This window comes from Emys orbicularis, chromosome 3 (genome assembly GCF_028017835.1).
Source record: "Emys orbicularis isolate rEmyOrb1 chromosome 3, rEmyOrb1.hap1, whole genome shotgun sequence".
NCBI lineage: Eukaryota > Metazoa > Chordata > Testudines > Emydidae > Emys > Emys orbicularis.
The window spans coordinates 133,057,281-133,079,697 of record NC_088685.1 but is presented as its reverse complement, the minus strand read 5'-3'; the positions used below and the strand labels follow the sequence as shown (position 1 = coordinate 133,079,697).

The 22,417-nt window shown below is 43.0% G+C and overlaps 1 protein-coding gene and 1 pseudogene across 2 annotated transcripts in view; both read left to right on the top strand.

The window, feature by feature from the left end:
* Window positions 1-22,417, top strand: part of COG2 (component of oligomeric golgi complex 2) — a 53,161-nt gene that overhangs the window by 12,829 nt on the left and 17,915 nt on the right. Inside the window, exons 2-9 of one of the 2 annotated variants that reach the window (XM_065401164.1) lie at window positions 205-366; window positions 1,419-1,484; window positions 2,859-2,939; window positions 4,109-4,212; window positions 5,611-5,719; window positions 8,327-8,506; window positions 19,189-19,313; window positions 21,453-21,579. In XM_065401164.1, the coding sequence (XP_065257236.1) occupies window positions 205-366; window positions 1,419-1,484; window positions 2,859-2,939; window positions 4,109-4,212; window positions 5,611-5,719; window positions 8,327-8,506; window positions 19,189-19,313; window positions 21,453-21,579 (954 nt within the window). Of the gene's footprint in view, window positions 1-86; window positions 367-1,418; window positions 1,485-2,858; window positions 2,940-4,108; window positions 4,213-5,610; window positions 5,720-8,326; window positions 8,507-19,188; window positions 19,314-21,452; window positions 21,580-22,417 lie in introns of those variants that run through there. The other variant, XM_065401165.1, reaches the window with a different exon arrangement.
* Window positions 19,891-20,307, top strand: LOC135875645 (small ribosomal subunit protein uS11-like; annotated as a pseudogene).

Below are 22,417 nucleotides of genomic sequence, written 5' to 3'. Positions count from 1 at the left end.
ATCCCAGAAAGCTAAAATCTGTCTCTAGAGTATGGTTTGTCAATTATCTGCAAACTTTTTTTTTTTTTTTTTTTGTGCTTCAGGTAGGCTCGACAGTTTAGTTGCATGTAGAATGCTTATTACAGGAAAGATCCAATTCTTTTCTGTTTCTTTGGTATGTTTTTTATTTACATCCCTGTATCTTTTTGCTCGTTTCATTTTCAGCCAGACTTTGATGTCGATCACTTTGTGTCTGACTGCAGAAAGCGTGTCCAGTTAGAAGAGCTCAGAGATGATCTGGAGCTCTATTACAAACTCCTTAAAACTGCCATGGTAGAACTCATAAACAAGGACTATGCAGATTTTGTTAATCTTTCAACAAATCTGGTAAGTTTTCAAGTTGAATGATGTGTGTGAGAGTGTTTTAGTGTGATTTTTAATTACAACACAAAATTGTGAATGTCTTTCTTTCCTGGCATGTTAGGTAAAGAAGCCTTGAATTGTTGCCCCTCAAATTGAGAGAGACTGGAAAACACTTATGTGCTGTACCTGTACTTTCTATATAAGTGCTCTTTGTCTGCAGTAAGATGAAAAGCAATAATTGCGATTTCTTTAAAGATCATGGATTTAGTATGAAGGTAGTAAATAATTGTTGAGAATTTCCCAACCCTCTTAAAATGTGAAAAGCCTCTAATACATGTAAAGCTCCAGATATCTGAATTATTAAAACTGAGAGACACAGATCTAAGGATGCAGACTATGTAACAAGTCGGTACTGTTCAATCCAGTTGACCAAGTACCACAATTCATTTTTCAAATGGAAATGTCTCATTGCATTTCTGTATGGTGCGCATTGGGATGCATAGTACAAATATCTAGTTTGCATAGTTTTTCATTTTTCTTCATGTTCTGCACCACTGAGACAAATAGTAGTGCTGATTTTTTTGTTCCTTCCTTGTAGTATTAAGTGAGCATACTGGCACATCACTAAGTATGAATCAAGATCAGGCTACGTCTTCACTGGGGGGGGATTGATTTAAGATACGCAAATTCAGCTACGCAAATAGCGTAGCTGAATTCGATGTATCTGAGCCGACTTACCCCGCTGTGAGGACGGCGGCAAATCGACCGCCGCGGCTCCCCCGTCGACGGCGCTTACTCCTACCTGCGCTGGTGGAGTACAAGCGTCGATTCGGGGATCGATTGTCGCGTCCTGATGAGACGTGATAATTCGATCCCCGAGAGATCGATTTCTACCCGCCGATCCAGGGGGGTAGTGAAGACGTAGCCTTAGATGACTTTTTTGTGAGGATTGTATAGGTCTATACAACAGTGCTGTATCTAATGGATACAGTCAATAATGAATTCACATGTTAAGTGAAACAAACATTATTATAATCAAATAGCTTCCGAACTGTATGTTTTGATCATTTCTGTAGGTTGGCATGGATAAGGCCCTCAATCAGCTTTCAGTGCCATTGGGACAGTTACGAGAAGAGGTCATGGTATGTTTGAAATAATCCATATATACCTCAAAATAGTTTGGTAAACTTACATCTCATACTATGTCTTATGAAAATTAATTGCCTTTTAAATTCCTCGAATTGATAATTGTTTATCAGAGTCTTCTCTTTGAAAATGAGAAATGTAAGACATCATTGCCTGTTCATTGTTTTAGAGGACAGTGTGATATAAGAGTTCTGTAGTAGCAGAAGTAATTTTGCATTTTCTGTAATGCCGTCCATCCAAGGACCTCAAGGGATTTAAGGACATAAATGAATAAGCCTCACAAAACCACTGTGTAGTGAAGAATTAGCACTATTTTACACATGAAATTGAGGCATAGAGCGATTAAGGATGTCTACAGCAGAACCAGGAATAGCGGATATATCTCCTCCCTCCCAGTTGTATACGTTATCCACAAAGACATCTTTCCTCCCCTTCTCCTTTGAGACCTTTGTTACAGTAGTTCACCTAGCATGACTTGCATTTAGCAGCTGAAATATATTGGCAAAAATCTTCACAGCTGTTCCTAGAGGATTTTTGTTGAAAACTTGATTTATAACCTCATCTTTTTTGAGGCGGAAAATGCCCATGTGCACTTAGTACCTTATCTTTCCTCCATTTTGGAAAAATGTTTAAATCCACATAAATAAAGCATAAGTTAAAGGGACACAGTCAACTTAAAAAAAATCACACTTCTGCCTGAAAACTTACTGTTTGTTTTGAGTAACACTTAGGTAAATTTAAGACAGCTAAGCAATGGGGTCCCCCAAAGATCTGTATTGGGACCTGTGCTGTTCAACTTATACTAGATAAGTTCATGGAGAATAGGTCCATCACTGTCTATGAGCCAAGATGGTCAGGGATGCACTCTTATGCTCAGGATGACCTTAAACCTCTGATTGCCATATGTTGGGAGGGAAAGACAGGGTGGGTCACTCCAGCTGCCCTGTTCTGTACACTCCCCCTGAAGCTCTGGTACTGGCTACTGTTGTAGACCAAATATTGGGCTAGATGGACCATTGGCCTGACCCAGTATGGCGGTTCTTAAATATAACTGAAAATATTATTCCTCTATTTCAGTTTTATTTACTTTGTGCATTTGACAGCAATTCATGTACTGTATATTTCAACTTGTTTCCTCTGTATATCAGTTAATCAGTTTTCCCTATTGTTTGTTTGTCTCTTACATCATAACAGGAGAGAGAGAAGTTTTTTTAAAAATATGAAAATGATTGCAAGCCCATAAAAATTAACAGTTCTTAAGGACAGCCAAACCCTTCTTTTTTTAATTAACACAAATTGGTTTGTTCTTAGGCTTAAATTTTTCCATATCACTAAGCCAAATTTTCCAAATTAATTCATGTCTCTCTCAGAGCCTTAAGTCGTGCGTGAGTGAAGGAATTCGGGCAGTAGATGAACATATGTCTAAACAAGAGGATATCAGAAGAAAAAAGGTACAACAGACAAATAGCTGGGGGAAGAAAATACACTAATTAGAGTTATGGATTCCCCCCTCCCCCAATAACTGTTAAAACAAGAAATTCACAGAGATGGCTGTGTCTGTCCATATCGTACTTTGCGCTGCTTTTATACATGTAAAAGTTAGACATCCATTGTTTGGAGACTCCTGGTACTATAAGGTGAGTGATGGTCAATCAATCATAATCCCAAATTTCCTTTTATCATTAAGTCAAGCCATTCCTACTATTAGTACTTACTCTACTTTTCACTCTATATAAAAAAGACTGCACTACTATTTCCATTTCATACTGGTGTGTAAACTTCCACATAATTTAAATGTAGTATAATAAACCTGGAGAGAAAAATGTTTAATTTTTGACTTATACAAAAAACATCTAATTTATTTTGAGGTGGAAGAACAAGAATTATTTGAACCTGTACTAAAATGTAATGTAGTTCCTATTATGGTTAACACCATTATACCTAAGTAGAATCATAGAAATGTAGGGCTGGAAGGGACCTCAAAGTGATCAAGTCCAGCCCCTCAACTGAGGCAGGACTAATAAGACTAGGCCATCCCTGACAACTGTTTTTCTAACCTGTTCTTAAAAACCTCCAGTGATGGAGATTCCACAATCTGCCTTGGAAGCCTATTCCAGATCTTTTCTACCCTTATAGTTAAAGTTTTTCCTAATATCTAACCTAAATCTCCCTTGCTGCAGAGTAATCCCATTGCTTCTTGTCCTACCTTCAGTGGATGTGGAAAACAGGTGATCACGGTCCTCTTTATAATAGCCATTAACATATCTACAGACTGTTCTCATGTCCCCCTTCAGTCGTCTTTCCTCAAGATAAAATATGCCCAGTTTTTTAACCTTCCTCATAGGTCAGGTTTTCTAAATAAATTTATCATTTTTGTTGCTTTCCTGTGGACTCTTTCCAATTTGTCCATGTCTGTCTTAAAGTGTGGCTGAACTGGTATATCATTTCCTGGGTCCTCTTTGTTCTCCTAAACGAATTCAGATTCTTAAGAAACTTTCAACCAGAAATGTGAAGGCTGGCCCCAATACCATTCTCAGAGCTAATTAGAAATCAGAGTTAATTAGAAACTGGAGACTGAAACTGGAGATGAACATGATAATAAATATTGCTTTCTTTACAGATGTGTGTCTTGAGACTTATTCAGGTTATTCAATCAGTTGAAAAAATTGAGAAAATTCTACACTCCCAAAGCTCTAAAGAATTGTCCTTATTAGAAGCAAACAGGTAAGGAATGTGCAAACATTCAAGTTCTATTCCTAATCAACAAATGCAGTTTGTTTCATCGTTGTACTGTACCCGAATTTACAAATACTCTTACACATGTTTAGAATTTTAAATATGGTGGAATGACAGCAAGACCACAGTTAAGATAGTGCCATAGTTCTAAATTTTACAGGATACTTAAAATCTCAGTTATCGTTGTGCAAAGTGGCAGTAAACTAAATATAGAACTAAACATTTTCATAAATGCTGAAATTATGAAAGTGTTTTTTTGAGTAAAAGTAGATTGTTGCATGCTCATTAATCAATTTTTAAAAAGTACATTTTTGACATTTTGTAGTGTTGTTTTTTTCAGAATCCATTTGCCAATAATCTGTAATACCTCTGGCTCTGAAATCCCTCCCATGTTTCGACAAATGTACCATTTACTACCGTTGGGAGTAAAACAAAAAGTGGCTTCTCCTGTTTCCTTGACTTTTTCACATAACTGAAAAGAAAATTGCCAACAGCATGATGAAGTGTATAGGATTGACGATGTAGTATCTGTGGTGGAGGGGAGCTTCATGAAGAGCCAGTCTGGTACTTGGACTTCTCAGACAACTTCAGGGACAAGTTCCCCTCTCTCTGCTTCTAAGCAAAGATGTGGGGGGGACTTCTCTCTCCAGCTGCCTTGGTGCTGAAGTACCAGACGTGATCCTCACATACCTCACCTTGCCAGCAAACTAGCTGTAGTTCATAGGCAGGGGAAATGCTAGTCTTGTGCGCCTCTTGGTGCATGAGATCATCTCCACTGCTCTTCAGTTGTGGTACAAGGAGGCATGACTGGGGGACAGGACCAGTATGGGACGGTTAGGCGGGAGAGTGGATGTAGGAGCCCTGGACACACCATCTCCTCCTATGTAAAGGGGGAACACAGTGAAAGCTGAGACTGGGTGTGGGGATAGCAGTTCAATTTTAGGGAATGGGGAAGTTTAGTGGAGCCATGCTGGGATGAAAAAGGCATGGCTATTTACTCAGAGTCAGCCCTCATTAATGCTGCCATGCCACAGGGGATGGGCAAAGAGGGGGTTTCCTTCATCATATAGATTTGTTCCTTTCCAGAGCTGTTGAGTTCTGTAAAACTGGCTTCCCCTGTGACAACAAGCAGGACCGTCATTGCAGGGACCAATGTTGTGGGCTGCTAAGGCATGATCTTGTGCCCACTATGCCTGCCTCTTACCATTATTCACAGGGAAAACATTGTAACTCTGACCTCGTACCCTGCCTCCCCCATGTTAGAGCTGAGAGTTGGGCGGGGAGCAGTGTGCATCTGACCATTAGGTGGAAGTGATTTTGTTTGTGAAGACCTTATTGTGTATTGAACTGCAAGTTCTAACCTAACACACACACATTCTTTTTTAGCCCACTTTTGACTGGACAGATTTTAGAGAGAATTGCCACGGAATTTAACCAATTACAATTTCATGCAGTACAAAGCAAAGGAATGCCTCTTTTGGACAAAGTGAGACCAGTAAGTACCACTGTTACCCTGCTTAACCTTCATGAAATGTAACATATGCAGTAGTACAGAAATACCGACATTACATCAACAGTGTTTTAATTAGTTTGTTCTGAGCAAAACAGGTTCCTAGTTTAAAACATTCCTTTACCAGTGCTATCTTCTGTGGGTGTTCATGCTGTTATTTTCCAACATCTTTCAGATGAACAGTTGAGAATAGGAATAGAAAATAAGAAATTATATTAAATGTTTGTCAGCATAACATTTTATCCTTAGTCTAAATCTAGCCTTGGTACTCAGGGGATTTAATAACTCTGGTTATCTTATACAAACTGAAGCATAAACAATTGAGTGTGTCCCCAGTAGCTACCCTGAATTGATTAAAGGTTTGCCTTTGTGTCCACAGCAGTGCTGCCTTAAACTGATTGAGGTGTGGTGGCTGTTATTTTTGATGGCTTCTTCAGCCAGTGAGCCACCTTTAGGGTATGTCTACATTGCAATTAGACCAGAGGTGGGGAGCCCGGGGGCCACATGCTGCCCATCCGGATAATCCGCTGGTGGGCCGCAAGACAGTTTGTTTACATTGACCGTCTGCAGGCACGGCTTCCTGCAGCTCCCAGTGGCTGCGGTTCGCCGTTCCCAGCCACTGGGAGCTGCAGGCTGCCATGACTGCGGACGGTCAATGTAAAGAAACGGTCTCGCAGCCTGCCAGGGATTACTCTGATGGGCCGCATGTGGCCCACGGGCAGCAGGTTGCTCACCACTGAATTAGACAACACAGCTCGCCTGTGCTAGCTGGCTTGGGCTGTGGTGCTGTTTGAGGCATAGACGTTCAGGTTCAGGCTGCAGTCCGAGCTCTGAGACACCCCCCTACCTCGCAGGGTCCCACATCTCAGGCTCCAGCCCGAGCTCAGATGTGTACACCACAATTAAACAGACCCATATCCTGAGCCCCATGAGCCCAAGTCAGCTGACATGGGCCAGCCACGAGTCTTTAATTGCAGTGTTGCACCAACCCAGAGCTCAGACCCAGGATCCTATGAACTTGAGTCAAACCGGGACCCAGGGTTCAAACTCCAGTTCATTGCAGTGTAGACACGGTCCCCCCTGGACTCTGGGAGTTCTATGAAAGTATCCCGCTGGTGGACTTTTTGTCTTCTGAACAGTCAGCTGTATTGGACAGTCAAGTTTTCCCATACTGCACCACAAACAAAGGGCTAGAGTGGCCACATTTTGGGAGGGCACTAGGAAGTCTGGGTTATGGGTGGTTGGACTCGGGCCCTCATAATGCTGTGTACGTGATAGAGCCCAAGTTTGGACCCAGGGTTCAACTATTGCTAACCTGGGGTTACAAATGAGCATAGATGCTCAAGCCCTAGGTTAAACCCAGGGTCTGCTAACTCATGCTCTAACAGCTCTGGGCTTATATTGCATTGTAGACATTCCCTCAGTTCTGTGTGATACTCCCCTCTGCCCAGCCCCATTCAGCTAATGCCCCCTGACATCCTACACCAGCATTGCAATTGTGTATCGCAGACTGCATGTAGCAGTTTGAACCACAGGTGGTTCACAAGGCCACCGCTTGCAGCTGGCAGTTGAATTTCCAGCTGAGAATAGTGGGGGGGAAAGGTGGGAACATGAGTGGAATATTTCAAGAGGAGCAAAACTGCGGGGTGCTCCCTGTGGGGTGCCTTCCCTATAAATGCTCTCAGCCAGTGACCCAGCTGTGTGTTTTCAAATGATTATTTGCAGCTGGTGACCTACAGTTGGATTGCCAGCTTAGGCTGTTCAGGATGGATTCTGGGAGCATTTCCAAGGAGATAATTTTTTAGGAGGATACTTTGAGAGGGGGCATAAAAGGGACTTGACTGGGGGTCAACAGTTGAATCATCAGCTCCATATTGGGAGACATTAGATGTACAGTGGGACACTTACTGAGGGAATCTCCTGGAAAGGCATGGCCAAGGGGGTATTTCTGGGGAGAGTGTTGGGAATGAGTGGGGCTTCAGTGGAGGAGATATTGCCAGAGGGAGACCCTCCTCCAGCAATCTTAAAGGAGGTTTGCTGGCTGACGCAGCTGCTAGCCCTGGCAGCTGCCTACCATGGCAGTCCTTTGTTTGTGGTAATAGAATGCAGTCATATTGGGTCTCAGTTCTTTGACCTGAAACGTTTGGGACTCAATCACTGCTTTTCTCATAAAATCCAGGGGTAAATGTAACAATTGTTACCACTAGCAATTGATTCAATGGGTTTGTGTGTTGACACAAGGTGTAGGTTAGTTAATTGGGGAGAACAATTGTTGACTTATCATTTCTCCCATGTCAATCAGATCCTAGACTGTTTACCAGATTGATTTTTCAATATACAAAAGAAAATAGTTTTTTTTCCCTAGTTTAACATTGTTAAATTGGGTAATTTCATGATATGGAGTTAAATATACAGTAATAATCCATAGGCTTATTTTAATCATTGGATTTTAATGTTAAATTGATACAGTTACTACAATTCTGAATGTACACATTTTAATTTTAAAAGTGTGTGTTGATGTTGGTAAATCTTCTTGCACATAACTCCTGTAAAGAGGGCAATGCTCTGTTTTTATTCTCTCCTTTTTTGTAGCGTATAGCTGGAATAACAGCTATGTTGCAGCAGTCTCTGGAAGGGCTGCTCTTGGAAGGCCTTCAAACTTCCAATGTTGACATAGTACGTCACTGCTTACGGACCTATGCAACAATTGACAAAACACGAGATGCAGAGGCATTAGTTGGCCAGATTCTTGTAAAACCATACGTAGATGAGGTAAGATAAGAGCCAAAGAAAAGTAACTGGCTTGGGAAAATAATTTGTTTACCTGTGAACATGCCTAGCTTCCCTCGTGCTCCCTCTGAGTGCAGTTAGCACCTTCAAAGCTCCTATTTCCAGCTTCAGGTTGTTCGATAGTATCCCCTAATATCAGTATCCAATTTCAGTTATCTTAAATAAATTTGGCATGGGCAATAGAAAAATCAAAATAAAACAGAAGTGAAGCAAAATATAATCATAACTAAGGTTAGACTACAATAAGTGTAATTAGTAAGGCCAAACCTCTTAATTATAGAATATTGGTTAAACAAGTTGAAAATCTCAGATTTCTGAAATTCTGCTCTTGACAATGCATTCTGTTTCAATCTCACCATTTTTCTCCAGGGTCAGGAAGTATCTGATCTCTCTGGTTTTATCTGTACTGTCAGTTCTGGTGGAAGGCTTCCACCATTGCACGAGTGTTGATGCAGCTCTGCTGGCAATGGTGGAAATAATGTTAATGTAAACCAGCCGTGCCAGGGTTTTTTCCACAGTGTCAAGACATGCTCTGGCCTGGATTATTCAATTTGGGAGTTAAGTGCTGGTGGCTAATCTACACTACTGCTCCCACTGTTTCTAGCACTGGTGCTGCTGCACTGTTGGTAAGGTAGTGGTGGAAGACTTCCCTAAAATTGCCAATGGGACAAAGCCTTTGTTAGCTGCCCAGATGTTTGTAAACCTTTTCTACACTGGAAACTTCCCCCTCCCCCCACAAAAAAAAATCTGGACTAGTAATAGCAATAGTCAGAAAACGATTGTATACTTGGTATCAATTGGTCACTGGCACTTTTACTAGCTGATCAACACTAGCACTCCCACTGTTACTACTGCTGGTTCAACTTAAGGGATGCAAATTTAGTTGGCCATGGTAAACAAGGCCTCAAGGTCTCTCTGGGGCATCATGCTAAGGTATGTGTAATAGTTTCAGGGTAAGTGAACCTGTATTCACCCTTTCATGGTTTACTCCAGGAGTTCCCAATCAGGTCTTAGGTCTCTGGTTTTCACTTGTCCCTATTTCTTCTGACCAGGAAAGTTTTAAGATTGCACAGCTTCCTGCTGTGCCCTGTGATATCCCCAGCAAGCCAGTCTGCCTAATGGCCAGTGCTTGTGCTTTTCTGTGGAACAGAAAAAAGGCCTGGAGTCCATTTAAATTCAGCCTTTCTATACCAAACCCACCTTTCTTTGTCTTCCTAGTCTCTGGAAACCCAGTTTGACCCAGAATACACGAACTTTCTCAGGGAGTGTTACTTCTCTGGAAGTGTGAGTGATTCACCTTAATCATACCCCACTCTTTTAGTTCCTGAAGGATCTGTGGTGGTAACCCTCCCAAGTGGAGTAGACCACAATCACGCATACAATCCCTGGCCCACAGTGATACATAAACTTAATACAATGTGTTCCCCCAGAGATACTGCACGCGGTTTCAATATCTGTCATGGTATATCTGGCATTAGGTCATTCCTCATTTTCAAATAGACATAGAAAATAAGTTTACAGTAGTTTTAATTAAGTTCCTGATCTTCATACTGGTGTAACTTCCTCTCAGTTTGCATTGGGGATATATCAAGTGAAATTGGCGTATCACTCAAGTTTCAGTTATGTTTCTCTTCTTGGCTTTTAAAAAACATTATAAGTATAATTATCTATGTTAATTATCATTCTGAGATTCTACACATTGTTCTAGCGTGTGTGTGTGTCTGTCTTCTTTACAATCAGTTTTTCCTGTCTCTTCCACAGATTAGTCTGATTTATATGCACTCAAACAATTGTTACTGCCAGTTAATCATGTACATAAATACAGTAACTCCTCACTTAACGTTGTAGTTATGTTCCTGAAAAATGCGACTTTAAGCGAAACGATGTTAAGCGAATCCAATTTCCCCATAAGAATTAATATAAATGAGGGGGTTAGGTTCCAGGGAAATTTTTTTCACCAGACAAAAGACTATATATATATATATATATATATATATATATACACACACACACACACACAGTATAAGGCCTGGTCTACACTACGAGTTTAGGTCGACTTTAGCCGCGTTAAATCGAATTAAGCCTGGACACGTTCACACGACGAAGCCCTTTCTTTCGACTTAAAGGGCCCTTTAAACCGGTTTCTGTACTCCACCTCTGACGAGGGGATTAGCGATAAAATCGGCCTTAGGGGGTCGGAATTGGGGTAGTGTGGACGGAATTCGACGTTATTGGCCTCCGGGAGCTATCCCACAGTGCTTCATTGTGACCGCTCTGGACAGCACTCTCAACTCAGATGCACTGGCCAGGTAGACAGGAAAAGCCCCGCGAACGTTTGAATTTCATTTCCTGTTTGCTCAGCGTGGAGAGCACAGGTGACCACGCAGAGCTCATCAGCACAGGTAACCGTGATGGAGTCCCAGGATCGCAAAAGAGCTCCAGCATGGACAGAACGGGAGGTACGGGATCTGCTCGCCATATGGGGAGATGAATCAGTGCTGGCCGAACTCCGAAGCAGTAAACGAAATGGCAAAATATTAGAAAAGGTCTCCAAGGCCATGAAGGAAAGAGGCCATAACAGGGACGCACAGCAGTGCCGCGTGAAAATTAAGGAGCTAAGGCAAGCCTACCACAAAGCCAGAGAAGCAAACGGAAGGTCCGGGGCTGAGCCGCAAACATGCCGCTTCTACGCGGAGCTGCATGCCATTCTAGGGGGTGCAGCCACCACTACCCCAACCGTGTGCTATGACTCCCTCACTGGAGAAACACACAGGGAAGAGGGTTCGGAAGAGGAGGATGGAGGAGATAGCTCATAGCCGCAAGGAAGCGGAGAAACCTGTTTCCCCAACAGCCAGGATATGTTTGTCACCCTGGACCTGGAACCAGTAACCCCCGAACTCACCGAAGACCCTGAGGGCACACAGGGGACCTCTGGTGAGTGTACCTTTGTAAATATTACACATGGTTTAAAAGCAAGCGTGTTTAATGATTAATGATTAATTTGCCCTGGCAATCGCGGCCAGTACAGCTACTGGAAAAGTCTGTTAACGTGTATGGGGATGGAGCGGAAATCCTCCAGGGACATCTCCAGAAAGCTCTCCTTCATGTACTCCCAAAGCCTTTGCAAAAGGTTTCTGGGGAGGGCTGCCTTATCCCGTCCGCCATGGTAGGACACTTTACCACGCCAGGCCAGTAGCACGTAGTCTGGAATCATTGCATAACGAAGCATGGCAGCGTATGGTCCCGGTGCTTGCTGGCATGCAGACAACATCCATTCCTTATCGCTCTTTGTTATCCTCAGGAGAGTGATATCATTCACGTTCACCTGGTTGAAATGGGGCAATTTTATTAAGGGGACATTCAGAGGTGCCCGTTCCTGCTCTGCTGAACAGAAATATTCCCCGCTGTTAGCCACGCGGTGGGGGGAGGGGTGAAGTGATCATCCCAGAGAATTGGGTGTGGGGGAGGGGAATTAGTTGGGTTTGTGCTGCATGTTAACCCTGAAACCGCAGCCCCTCCTTTTACATTGCAAACCCATTTTAAATGGCCAACCCAACGGGTGCTTGGTATGGGAAATGAGAGCACTACTGTTTGAAACCATTCCCACATGTTAAGAAGGTTAAAGAAGCCAAAAGACTGTGTCTTACCATGGCTGCCTGCAAGCTGAAATCTGTGGCCTGGCACTGCGTGAGTGATCTCTCACACCAAACCGGCAGGCCCTCAATATAAGAGGAAAAATGCAACCTTGTAACGAAAGCACATGTGCTGTGTAATGTGAACCGCAAAATTTAACGTGAAAGAGTGTACCTATTGTTCTCTAAAATGTGTCTTTTTTAACCACCTCTCCCTTCTCCTCCACCAGCTGCAAATGTTTCTCCTTCACAGAGGCTAGTGAAGATTAGAAGGAGAAAGCGAAGGACACGTGATGACATGTTTACAGAACTACAGATGTCCTCCCACGCTGACAGAGCACAGCAGAATGTGTGGAGGCAGTCAATGACTGATTATAGAAAAGCCCAATATGAACGAGAGGAGAGGTGGCGTGCTGAATCGCGGGATGAACAGAGCAAGTTGCGGGCTGAAGATGATAGGTGGCGTCAGCTTGCAGACAGAAGGCAAGAGTCGATGCTCCGGCTGCTGGAGCATCAAACTGATATGCTCCAGCGTATGGTTGAGCTTCAGGAAAGGCAGCAGGAGCAGAGACCGCCGCTACAGCCCCTGTGTAACCAACAGCCCTCCTCCCCAAGTTCCATAGCCTCCTCACCCAGACATCCAAGAACACGGTGGGGGGGCCTCCGGCCACCCAGTCACTCCACCCCAGATGATTGCCCTAGCCTTCAATAAGAGTTAAAGTTTTAAACTGCAGTGTGTTCTTTTCCTTCCCTCCTCCCCCACCCATCCCGGGCTACCTTTGCAATTATCCCCCTAGTTGTGTGATGAATTAATAAAGAATGCATGAATGTGAAGTAACAATGACTTTATTGCCTCTGCAAGTGGTGCTCGAAGGGGGGAGGGTAGGGGAGGGTGGGGTGGTTGGTTTACAGGGAAGTAGAGTTAACCGGGTGGGGGGGAGGGGCGGAGGGTTCTTCAAAGAGAAACAAACAGAAGTTTCACACCGTAGCCTGGCCAGTCACAAAACTCGTTTTCAAAGCTTCTCTGATGCGCACCGCGCCATGCTGTGCTCCTCTAACTGCCCTGGTGTCTGGCTGCGCGTAATCAGCGGCCAGGCGATTTGCCTCAACCTCCCACCCCGCCATAAATGTCTCCCCCTTACTCTCACAGATATTGTGGAGCACACAGCAAGCAGCAATAACAATGGGGATATTCTTTTCGCTAAGGTCTGAGCGAGTCAGTAAGCTGCGCCAGCGCGCTTTTAAACGCCCAAATGCACATTCCACCACCATTCGGCACTTGCTCAGCCTGTAGTTGAACAGGTCCTGACTACTGTCCGGGCTGCCTGTGTACGGCTTCATGAGCCATGGCATTAAGGGGTAGGCTGGGTCCCCAAGGATCACGATAGGCATTTCAACATCCCCAACGGTTATTTTCTGGTCCGGGAAGAAAGTCCCTTCCTCCAGCTTTCGAAACAGAGCAGAGTGCCTGAAGACGCGAGCATCATGTACCCTTCCCGGCCAGCCCACGTTGATGTTGGTGATACGTCCCTTGTGATCCACCAGGGCTTGCAGCAGCATTGAAAATTACCCCTTGCGGTTTATGTACTCGGTGGCTTGGTGCTCCGGTGACAAGATAGGGATATGGGTTCCGTCTATGGCCCCACCACAGTTTGGGAATCCCATTGCAGCAAAGCCATCCACTATGGCCTGCACGTTTCCCAGAGTCACTACCCTTGATATCACCAGGTCTCTCATTGCCCTGGCAACTTGGATCACAGCAGCCCCCACAGTAGAATTGCCCACTCCAAATTGATTCCCGACTGACCGGTAGCTGTCTGGCGTTGCAAGCTTCCACAGGGCTATCGCCACTCGCTTCTCAACTGTGAGGGCTGCTCTCATCCTGGTATTCTGGTGCTTCAGGGCAGGGGAAAGCAAGTCACAAAGTTCCATGAAAGTGCCCTTACGCATGCAAAAGTTTCGCAGCCACTGGGAATCGTCCCACACCTGCAGCACGATGCGGTCCCACCAGTCTGTGCTTGTTTCCCGGGCCCAGAATCAGCGTTCCACGGCATCAACCTGCCCCAGGAACACCATGATTTCCAAATTGCTGGGGCCTGGGCCTTGTGAGAGGTCTATGTCCATGTCCATTTCCTCATCACTTTCGTGGCCGCGCTGCAATCGCCTCCTCGGCTGGTCCTGGTTTTGCTTTGGCATGTCCTGGCTCTGCATATACTCCAGGACAATGCGCGTGGTGTTCATAGTGCTCATAATTGCCGCGGTGATCTGAGCGGGCTCCATGATCCCAGTGCTATGGCGTCTGGTCTGAAAAAAGGCGCGAAACTAGTATCTGACGGACCAGGGGAAGGAGGGAGGGAGGGAGAGGCGAGTGACGACATGGCGTACAGGTACAGGGAATTAAAATCAACAAAGGTGGCTGTGCATCAGGGAGAAACACAAACAACTGTCACACAGAATGGCCCCCCCCAAAGATTGAACTCAAAAGCCTGGGTTTAGCAGGCCGTTGATTTCACGGAGAGAGGGGGGAAGCAAATGAATACAGAACAAATCTATTTTTTACATCTTAAGACAACGGTGCAGCATGACTGATAGCCCTCGGCATCTTCTGGGTGCTTGGCAGCAAATACTGGGCGCTTGGCAGTTATGATGACGATGGCCTTCAGGCCTATTGCACGATCTGCTGCTCAGGGAAGACTCTGCTAATGTGCAATGATCCAACAGGGCGCTTGGCAGAAAATGGCATACTACGACTGATAGCCATTATCGTCATTGTGAAGGCAGCAGAATATGACTGGGGGGATGGGGGACATACGGAGTTCCAGCCACTGCTGTACGACGAGGACGGTTACCAGTCGTAATAAACCATCTACTGCCAAAAGGCAAAAGGCAAGGGCCGGTGCAATGCAGCCCTACGGCTGCCAGCCCCACAGCTGCCAGCAACCAGATCGCCGATGAAGGCTACCAGTCATGCTGCACCGTCTACCGCCAAAAGGCAGTTAGCTGCTGCTGCTGTGTAGCAATGCAGTCCCACGTCTGTCGGCACCCAGATGACATATGGTGACGGTGAGCTGAGCTGAGCGGGCTCCATGCTTGCCGTGGTATGTTGTCTGCACAGGTAACCCAGGTAAAAAGGCACGAATCTATTGTCTGCTGTTGCTCTGACGGAGGGGGAGGGGCCTGACGACATGTACCCAGAACCCCCCGCGACACTGTTTTGCATCATTCGAGCATTGGGTTCTCAACCCAGAATTCCAATGGGCGGCGGAGACTGCGGGAACTGTGGGATAGCTACCCATAGTGCAATGCTCCGGAAGTCGACGCTAGCCTCGGTACTGTGGACGCGGTCCGCCGACTAGAGCACTTTGAGCATTTTATGTGGGGACACACACAATCGGCTGTATACAATACGATTTCTATAAAACCGGCTTCTATTAATTCGACCTAATTTCGTAGTGTAGACATACCCTAAGTTTTAAACAATTTAATACTGGTACACAGTGATGATGATTGTGAAGCTTGGTTGAGGTGGAGAGTCAGAGGGTGGGATATTTCCCTTACTGCTAAATGATGAACTAGCAATTGGCTGAGCCCTCAAGGTTTAACACTCTCACTCTACAAGGCAGCAGGAATGGAGGGAGGGGAGACATCGCAGACAGAGACACACACCATATGTGTGAGAAAGAGAGATGCGCATTTCCCCTTTAAGTACACTCCCTTGTTAATTAGATCAGCTTGCTGAGACCGCAGCTGCTGCAAGCTCTCTCCGTCCTGAGCCCTGGTGTGTCCCCCCTGCTCTATGGAAGATGGGGTAAGCGGGGTGCAGGAGCAGGGGGGAGGGGGACACCCTTACATTAGCCCCCCTCTTCCTTTCCTGCCCCCTGCACAGCAAGCAGGAGTCTCGGGGAGCAGCTCCAAGGCAGAGGGCAGGAGCAGCACATGGCAGTGGGGGGAGGGACAGCTGAACTGCAGGCAGCTGCTGCACACGGAACTTAGGGGAGTGGGGAGCTGATAGGGGGGCTGCCGGTCCACCCTGGTTCCAAGCCCCGACCAGCTAGCTGCAACGGGCTGCTCTTCCTGCAAGCAGTAGACAAAGCAGGCGGCTGCCAAACGACGTTAGAAGGGAGCATTGCACAATTTTAAACGAGCATGTTCCCTAATTGATCAGCAACGAAACAACGTTAACCGGGACGACTTTAAGTGAGGAGTTACGGTACGTGTGTGTGTGTGTATATATATGTGTATATATATGTGTGTATATATATATATATATATATATATATATATATATATATATATATATATATATATATATATATATATAAAAATCATTTACCAAGTTGTTAGGAAGTGCTATTCTACATGTTCTCATATTTAAAATAGTTTTTTTTCTATTGAAAGTTAATACAGGAGGTTTAGCTCTTCAAGTTTTATACACTTTTCTTCACAGCCAATTAGGAATTCTTTCCAGGAACAGGTAACACCTCCATATTGTTTCAGAGGACACCCACTCCCTGCTGGGATCTGAGTAAACCCCTATTTTAAATTATATTCAGTAAGGCTGCTCATTGACTCTTTCCTTGTTTTTTGATTGAATTTTAAAATTACTGTACTAAAATTAGTATCTTAAAGCTTTCAACACTGCTAATGGTTCTGAAAGATCTGGCCTATTCATACTATGTCTGCTTGGGGGAAAAGCATGTATAATACCTGAGTCATCTCAATAATACCTGATGACATATATGTAAATTTTTCTATTAAAGAACAAAATATTCATAATGTATGCTCCTTGTGTGCATTATTGTGAGCAGTAAGGAATCATTCCTACCCTCACATGTTGTTCTCTGTACTGCATAATATTTTTCCTCCTTATCTGGTGGCTTTGGGTTGTGGGTCAATTTAATCGTTCATTCTCACACTACCTTACCCTTAGACTCTGTTATGGCCACCATTCTCTTAGTTGAGAGAGACTTAATAAAGCTCTTCTCAGTTGAAGGGGCTGCTATTGAGCAGTGTGAGGTGCTGAGTGGTACTGCATTTTCTCTCCCTTCTCCTAGGACAGAGCAAGCTGTTCTTGTAACAGTCCTATTTATGCTATGTTGTGACTGGTGTATTGCTAAAGATGACAAATCTTTAAGGTGCAGAACAACATCTCTTTATCAAAATCAGTAACGAAGGGATTTTATTTCTCAAATACTTGAGCACATTCCCATATTGTGATCTCTTGTTCCTGGGGCTGTACAGTAGCCTTTCCTCAGCCCAGCCTGCTTCCCTGAAGATCCAGGCAGATGGGCAGAAGTGTCCTAAAAATACTACTTCAGGTTGTTCTGCTTCAGTTCCTTTTAGCTGCTGATTGCCACACCTGTGATTCTTTACGTTAGTCCCAGGGGCTGATCTGTGTAGCAGTTGCTTACGGCATGGCTGACTCTTTATGGATCAAATTAGGGAGATTTCTTCATTACGTAATGAGAGATACCTTTGCATCTGGAGGCTAATAGCTGGCTTTGTTTCCCCTTTAGCTATGGTTCTTTCAGTCTTGTTGTGGAAGAGTAGTCTCCTTTTCTGATATCAGTGGAGCTGTGGCCACATTGCACAACAGTGAACGTGTTCTTTTTTCTGCTCAGAGAGAGGGATGAAACCTGTAACAGTTTTGGAATAAATGAGAGAAAGCTGTTATGAACCATTCCGACTCATCTCTCACCCATGTACCCAAATATTCACAGGGCAGAGTCACTAAAAATTAAGGAACAACCTTTGGGTCTTGAAAGGGGAAAAGAACAGAGCCCTGACCTTGTCCGTTAGAAGTACTGCTTTCAGATCCTTAGTTAAACCAAAACAACCATGGGAAAGGCAAGAAATTCTGTTTATTATGTTAGGTTCCCAAGATCCCTTCTTTCACTTACCTACTATCCTAAAGGACTAAAAGGGGAAATATACAATATCCTGACAGATGGATGGGGAATACAAGGAATCAATGGGACAACATTGAAAATAGACAATATTGCATCTATCTGTTTTGTATTGTTTTATACTTGGTTCTTGCCCCAAAGAGCTTACAATCTATCTTTTAGTTCTGTGTTTGTACAGTGCCTAGCACAGTGGGGTTCTAGGGCTCCTACATGCTACACTAATACAAATAATAATTCTCCTAAAAGGGTAAAATACCCTGTAACTAAAGCTCACTGTAGCTTGGGTTGATTTTAAAAACTGACAATAAAAAGCTATTTGAAAGGGACTGTGGACCCAATCCAATGTCCATTAAAGTCAGTGAAAAGACTCCAGTTAACTTCAGTAGGCTTTTGATCAGGGCCCAACCAAGACTAAATTGTAGGATTTGGAAAGCTTGTTCTTACAAAAACTAAAACCGGTAGAAAATTTTCCGTGATTCTTCTTTTTTTTTGTTTAAGTCCAAGGAAAAGTTTACAAGAAACATTCCACTGTGGTGTTTGCAATCCAGCTATTGTGGCAATGTATGCAAACCTGAAAGTACTGTTGATTGAAACTGACTGTTTAACAATGTTGAGAGCTGCAAAAAATTTATAGAAAGTAGAAAACTAAATTCAATTTTAAAGTTCTTAGATTTTAATAATCTCAGATGTTTTTGGTAAACATACATAAAGAAATGTCTTTAAGCATCATTTTTAATCTAACATTTCCCCTTAGAATAACCCCATTCCTATGCATCTTATGGGGGACAAATTATTACAATAAATAAGTAAGAGCAGGTTGATAGACTAGGACTCGTGAAACGTGAGCTTTCTGTGTATTGCTACATTCCTATTCTAGTCCACTTATTAAAGTTTTGTTTTTGAAGCACCTAAATACAACAATTCTAATCACATTTGAATGATTCCAGTGGCTGGTTAAGCCAACCAGAGTGCTACATAAGATAAATAAAATATATAACTCAAAATGGGCATTACATTGTAGAAGTTGTAATATTTATTGAATTCAGTGTGTGTATGTTTTACACCTGATTGTTTTTTCTCTGCATGTTCTCCTGTCTGATGTTTCACATTAAATTCTTCCTGGCAGGTGATTGTGGAACAGTACGTTCAATCTCATCCCAATGGCCTGCAGGCCATGTACAATAAACTGCTGGAGTTTGTTCCTCACCATTGCCGTCTTTTGCGTGAAGTAACAGGGGGAGCTATGTCAAGGTAACAGGTTGTCAGCTATAGTTGTAACAGTTGTTGATTATCCAGTACTTCTGAATGACCTGTATGATATTTAACTACAATACACAAAGGATTTGCCTGTCCTTTCCTAAAGATTAAAATCAATACTGTTTCTCTTTTATATCTGCACATTTAAAAAAAAATGTTGTGAACAAGATTTCCTGATGCTGTAGCACTGGGCCTGAGAAGGAAGAGAAACGATATACTACAATAATGAAACTGAGTACCATTACAGTAGTCCATCAGCTTGGCCTGACCCTGCAGCAGCCCTGGCCTTCTGCAGCCAGTCTGTCTGGAACCTTCCCTACTGTTATCGATTGGGCCCAGCCACCTCAAAGGGTAGAGGGAAAGCCCTCAGAGCAGGGTACTAGGCCTCCAGGAAGCCAGGGGCTAGAGTCGCCAAGAAGCCCAGTTGTGTTGGGAAGTGACATTGTTCAGAGAAGCCAGTGGGAGGTTTTGATTGCTCTTTGCCCCCATTATACAGGCAATGGGTCTAGGCCAGGGTTTTGAAGCACCCTGACCCTAGGGTGGCTTCCCCCTGTCTGTAGGGTGCCTGGAAATGGCACCTCATACATTTAAGGAGAAGAAGGAAGAGCAGGTCATCATCTTGGAACCTCAGGTTGCTGAAGGTGTCTGTCATATCTTCATTTCCTTCAATGACACTTTTGTCCATGTGACTGATATCTCTGGCAAGGAAACAATCTGCTGAGTGACTGATGCGATGAGTCCTTTCCCTATGCTGCTGTGTTGGAAGTCTAGGACATTTTCCTGAGGTGCAAGTAGCTGGGCATCACTGCCTTTCACGTCAAGCTACAAACAGGTGGAAATATGACCAAAACTCCAGGATCTAGTTCCCAGTCAGCCCTTGTAGCATTGGTTCATTCCAGAATGAAGACTGGGCCTACTGAGGATGTAACCCCCATCCCCCTCTGATAGTATTCCCAGAAGGAGTGGTTGCCATGGTCATTATCTGTAAACCAATGGTTGGGTTTTCTTTCATCATTCACAATACTATATGATAGATTTTTCTTTGATGCGAGGGAACTTGACTGTGTCCTCCATCCAAGGAGAGGGGCACAAGGAAGTTATTAGAAAATTCAGTTTTCAAAGTTACTGGATTGTCTGCTTAACAAAAAAGAAAAGAATTATTAGTTTACTCCCATAGGTTTGACTAATTCATTATATGTACTGGAACTACAGATTTGATTGATCTGTATACCTCTTTTTGCTGTCTACTCAAAAACGTTTAATTTCTGTTGCAATTAAACTGCCTGTTTTGAAATGTACAGAATTCAAGTCTGCTAAACTGTATCCATTTATTTATCTATTCAGAGGCTGGTTAATGTAGTAGACTGCTACAATTAGCAGTGTTTAGAATTTAGTCTCTAGAGACTGCAGAATTACTTTTCTATTTAGCCATCTATTGCTGTGCTTTTTACATGTCTTTAGATTTTTACTAACATCTCAATTCTGTTAATCCCTCAATATTTTTAATCCTTCTTTTAATAGAAGAATGTTTTTAGTATTTACTCTGATGTACCCTACTAGAATTATAAATGCTGCTTTCTTTTTCTGCTCTGTCAGCTTCTGAATTGGGAAATTCAAGATAAACTTTTAACCTTCCACTTGGAAGCATAGCACCACTTGCTGCACGTAGAAATGAGACTCAGAGGAAGCAAAGAGAGGAATTCCCTTTCTTCCCAACATCCTATTTCCATTTGGCCTCTGATTGATGGGTGAACTGTTGAAACTTTAAAACATACACGTTAGAGTAGGATATTTTTTACTGATAAATATTTGTTTTTCCAGAATTTACTAAAAATGTGCTTCTGCATAAAACTATTGTTTTTCTAGAAAATGTATTAAATTGGAACAAATCTGGTTGTCTCAAATATGGTGCGCCAACATAGACATAATAGATATGAAAATTGTGAAAAACACAGAAAGAAAACTAGTTCAAACATGCCTATATAATTATTTTTTCTAATTAAGGAAAACTACATAATGTAGTTCCTGAGTTTTGGTTAACATTATTGCCAAATTTGAACTTTCATGAGTGAAACTTACCTTTTTTTGAGGGGGAAAAAAATTGGAATAATTGAAATATTTATCTTCTTGCAGTGAAAAAGCAAATACTGTTCCTGGATATGATTTTTTAGTGAATTCAGTGTGGCCAGAAATAGTACGTGGCTTAGAAGAAAAATTACCATCACTTTTTAACCCTGGAAACCCAGATGTATTTCATGAGGTAATTTTACATGTTTTTACATTTGCTATAACTTTGATGTGGGGAAGAACTTGTGTGTGTCATGTTCTCTAGCTTGTTTTTTCAGATTCTCTTGTGAAAATTCATGTTGCTGCATGCCTCCGAATAAGATGTATGTTAGAGATCATGTGATAGTTTAAATTCTATTTTAACTTTCTTAGGAGCAAATTCTGCTTTCAGATGCCTGGGCAGAACTCGTGCTGAAGTTAGTGGGACCTGTACGGTCATGTGAATTTGGTCTTAACCTTTGCAAGACAGCAGATATCTCTAGTTTATAGAAAAACACAATGTAAATGAAGGAGGGAAAGGGAAAACTGAATGTTTAAGGCTGGAACTGCTAGAAAAAGACAGCTGTTGGGTTAGTTAAACATCTGGGAAGCAACTTGGCATTTGAATGTGACTTGTCCTTTACTGTGGAAAGGTTAAAAAAAAAAATCCCATCTTTCTCTCTCAACCTTTAGTCTTTTTCATCACTAACAATGCTGTGACTAAAGATGTTTCAGAGGGTAGCTTGAATAATTCAAGTATTTTGAGGGAATGTGAATATAAATAAGACTTTGGAGAAATGGCCTCTTGAAAGAACTACTTTTCTAATGTCATAAATATTTACTGTGTGTGTTCAAAAATGGATTCTGAAGTGTATGGAAATACTGTCACTACAGTTTTTCCATAATTGTGAACAATGTTGCTGTATGTATGTGAGAGATGACATTTTACTGATACCTGTCAGCTGGAAGCTCAATCTGATGTAGAGTAGGGCATAGAGAATGCAGCTTGCCATCTGAACAGATGACAAACTAGGAAATGGTAAGCCTTCTGC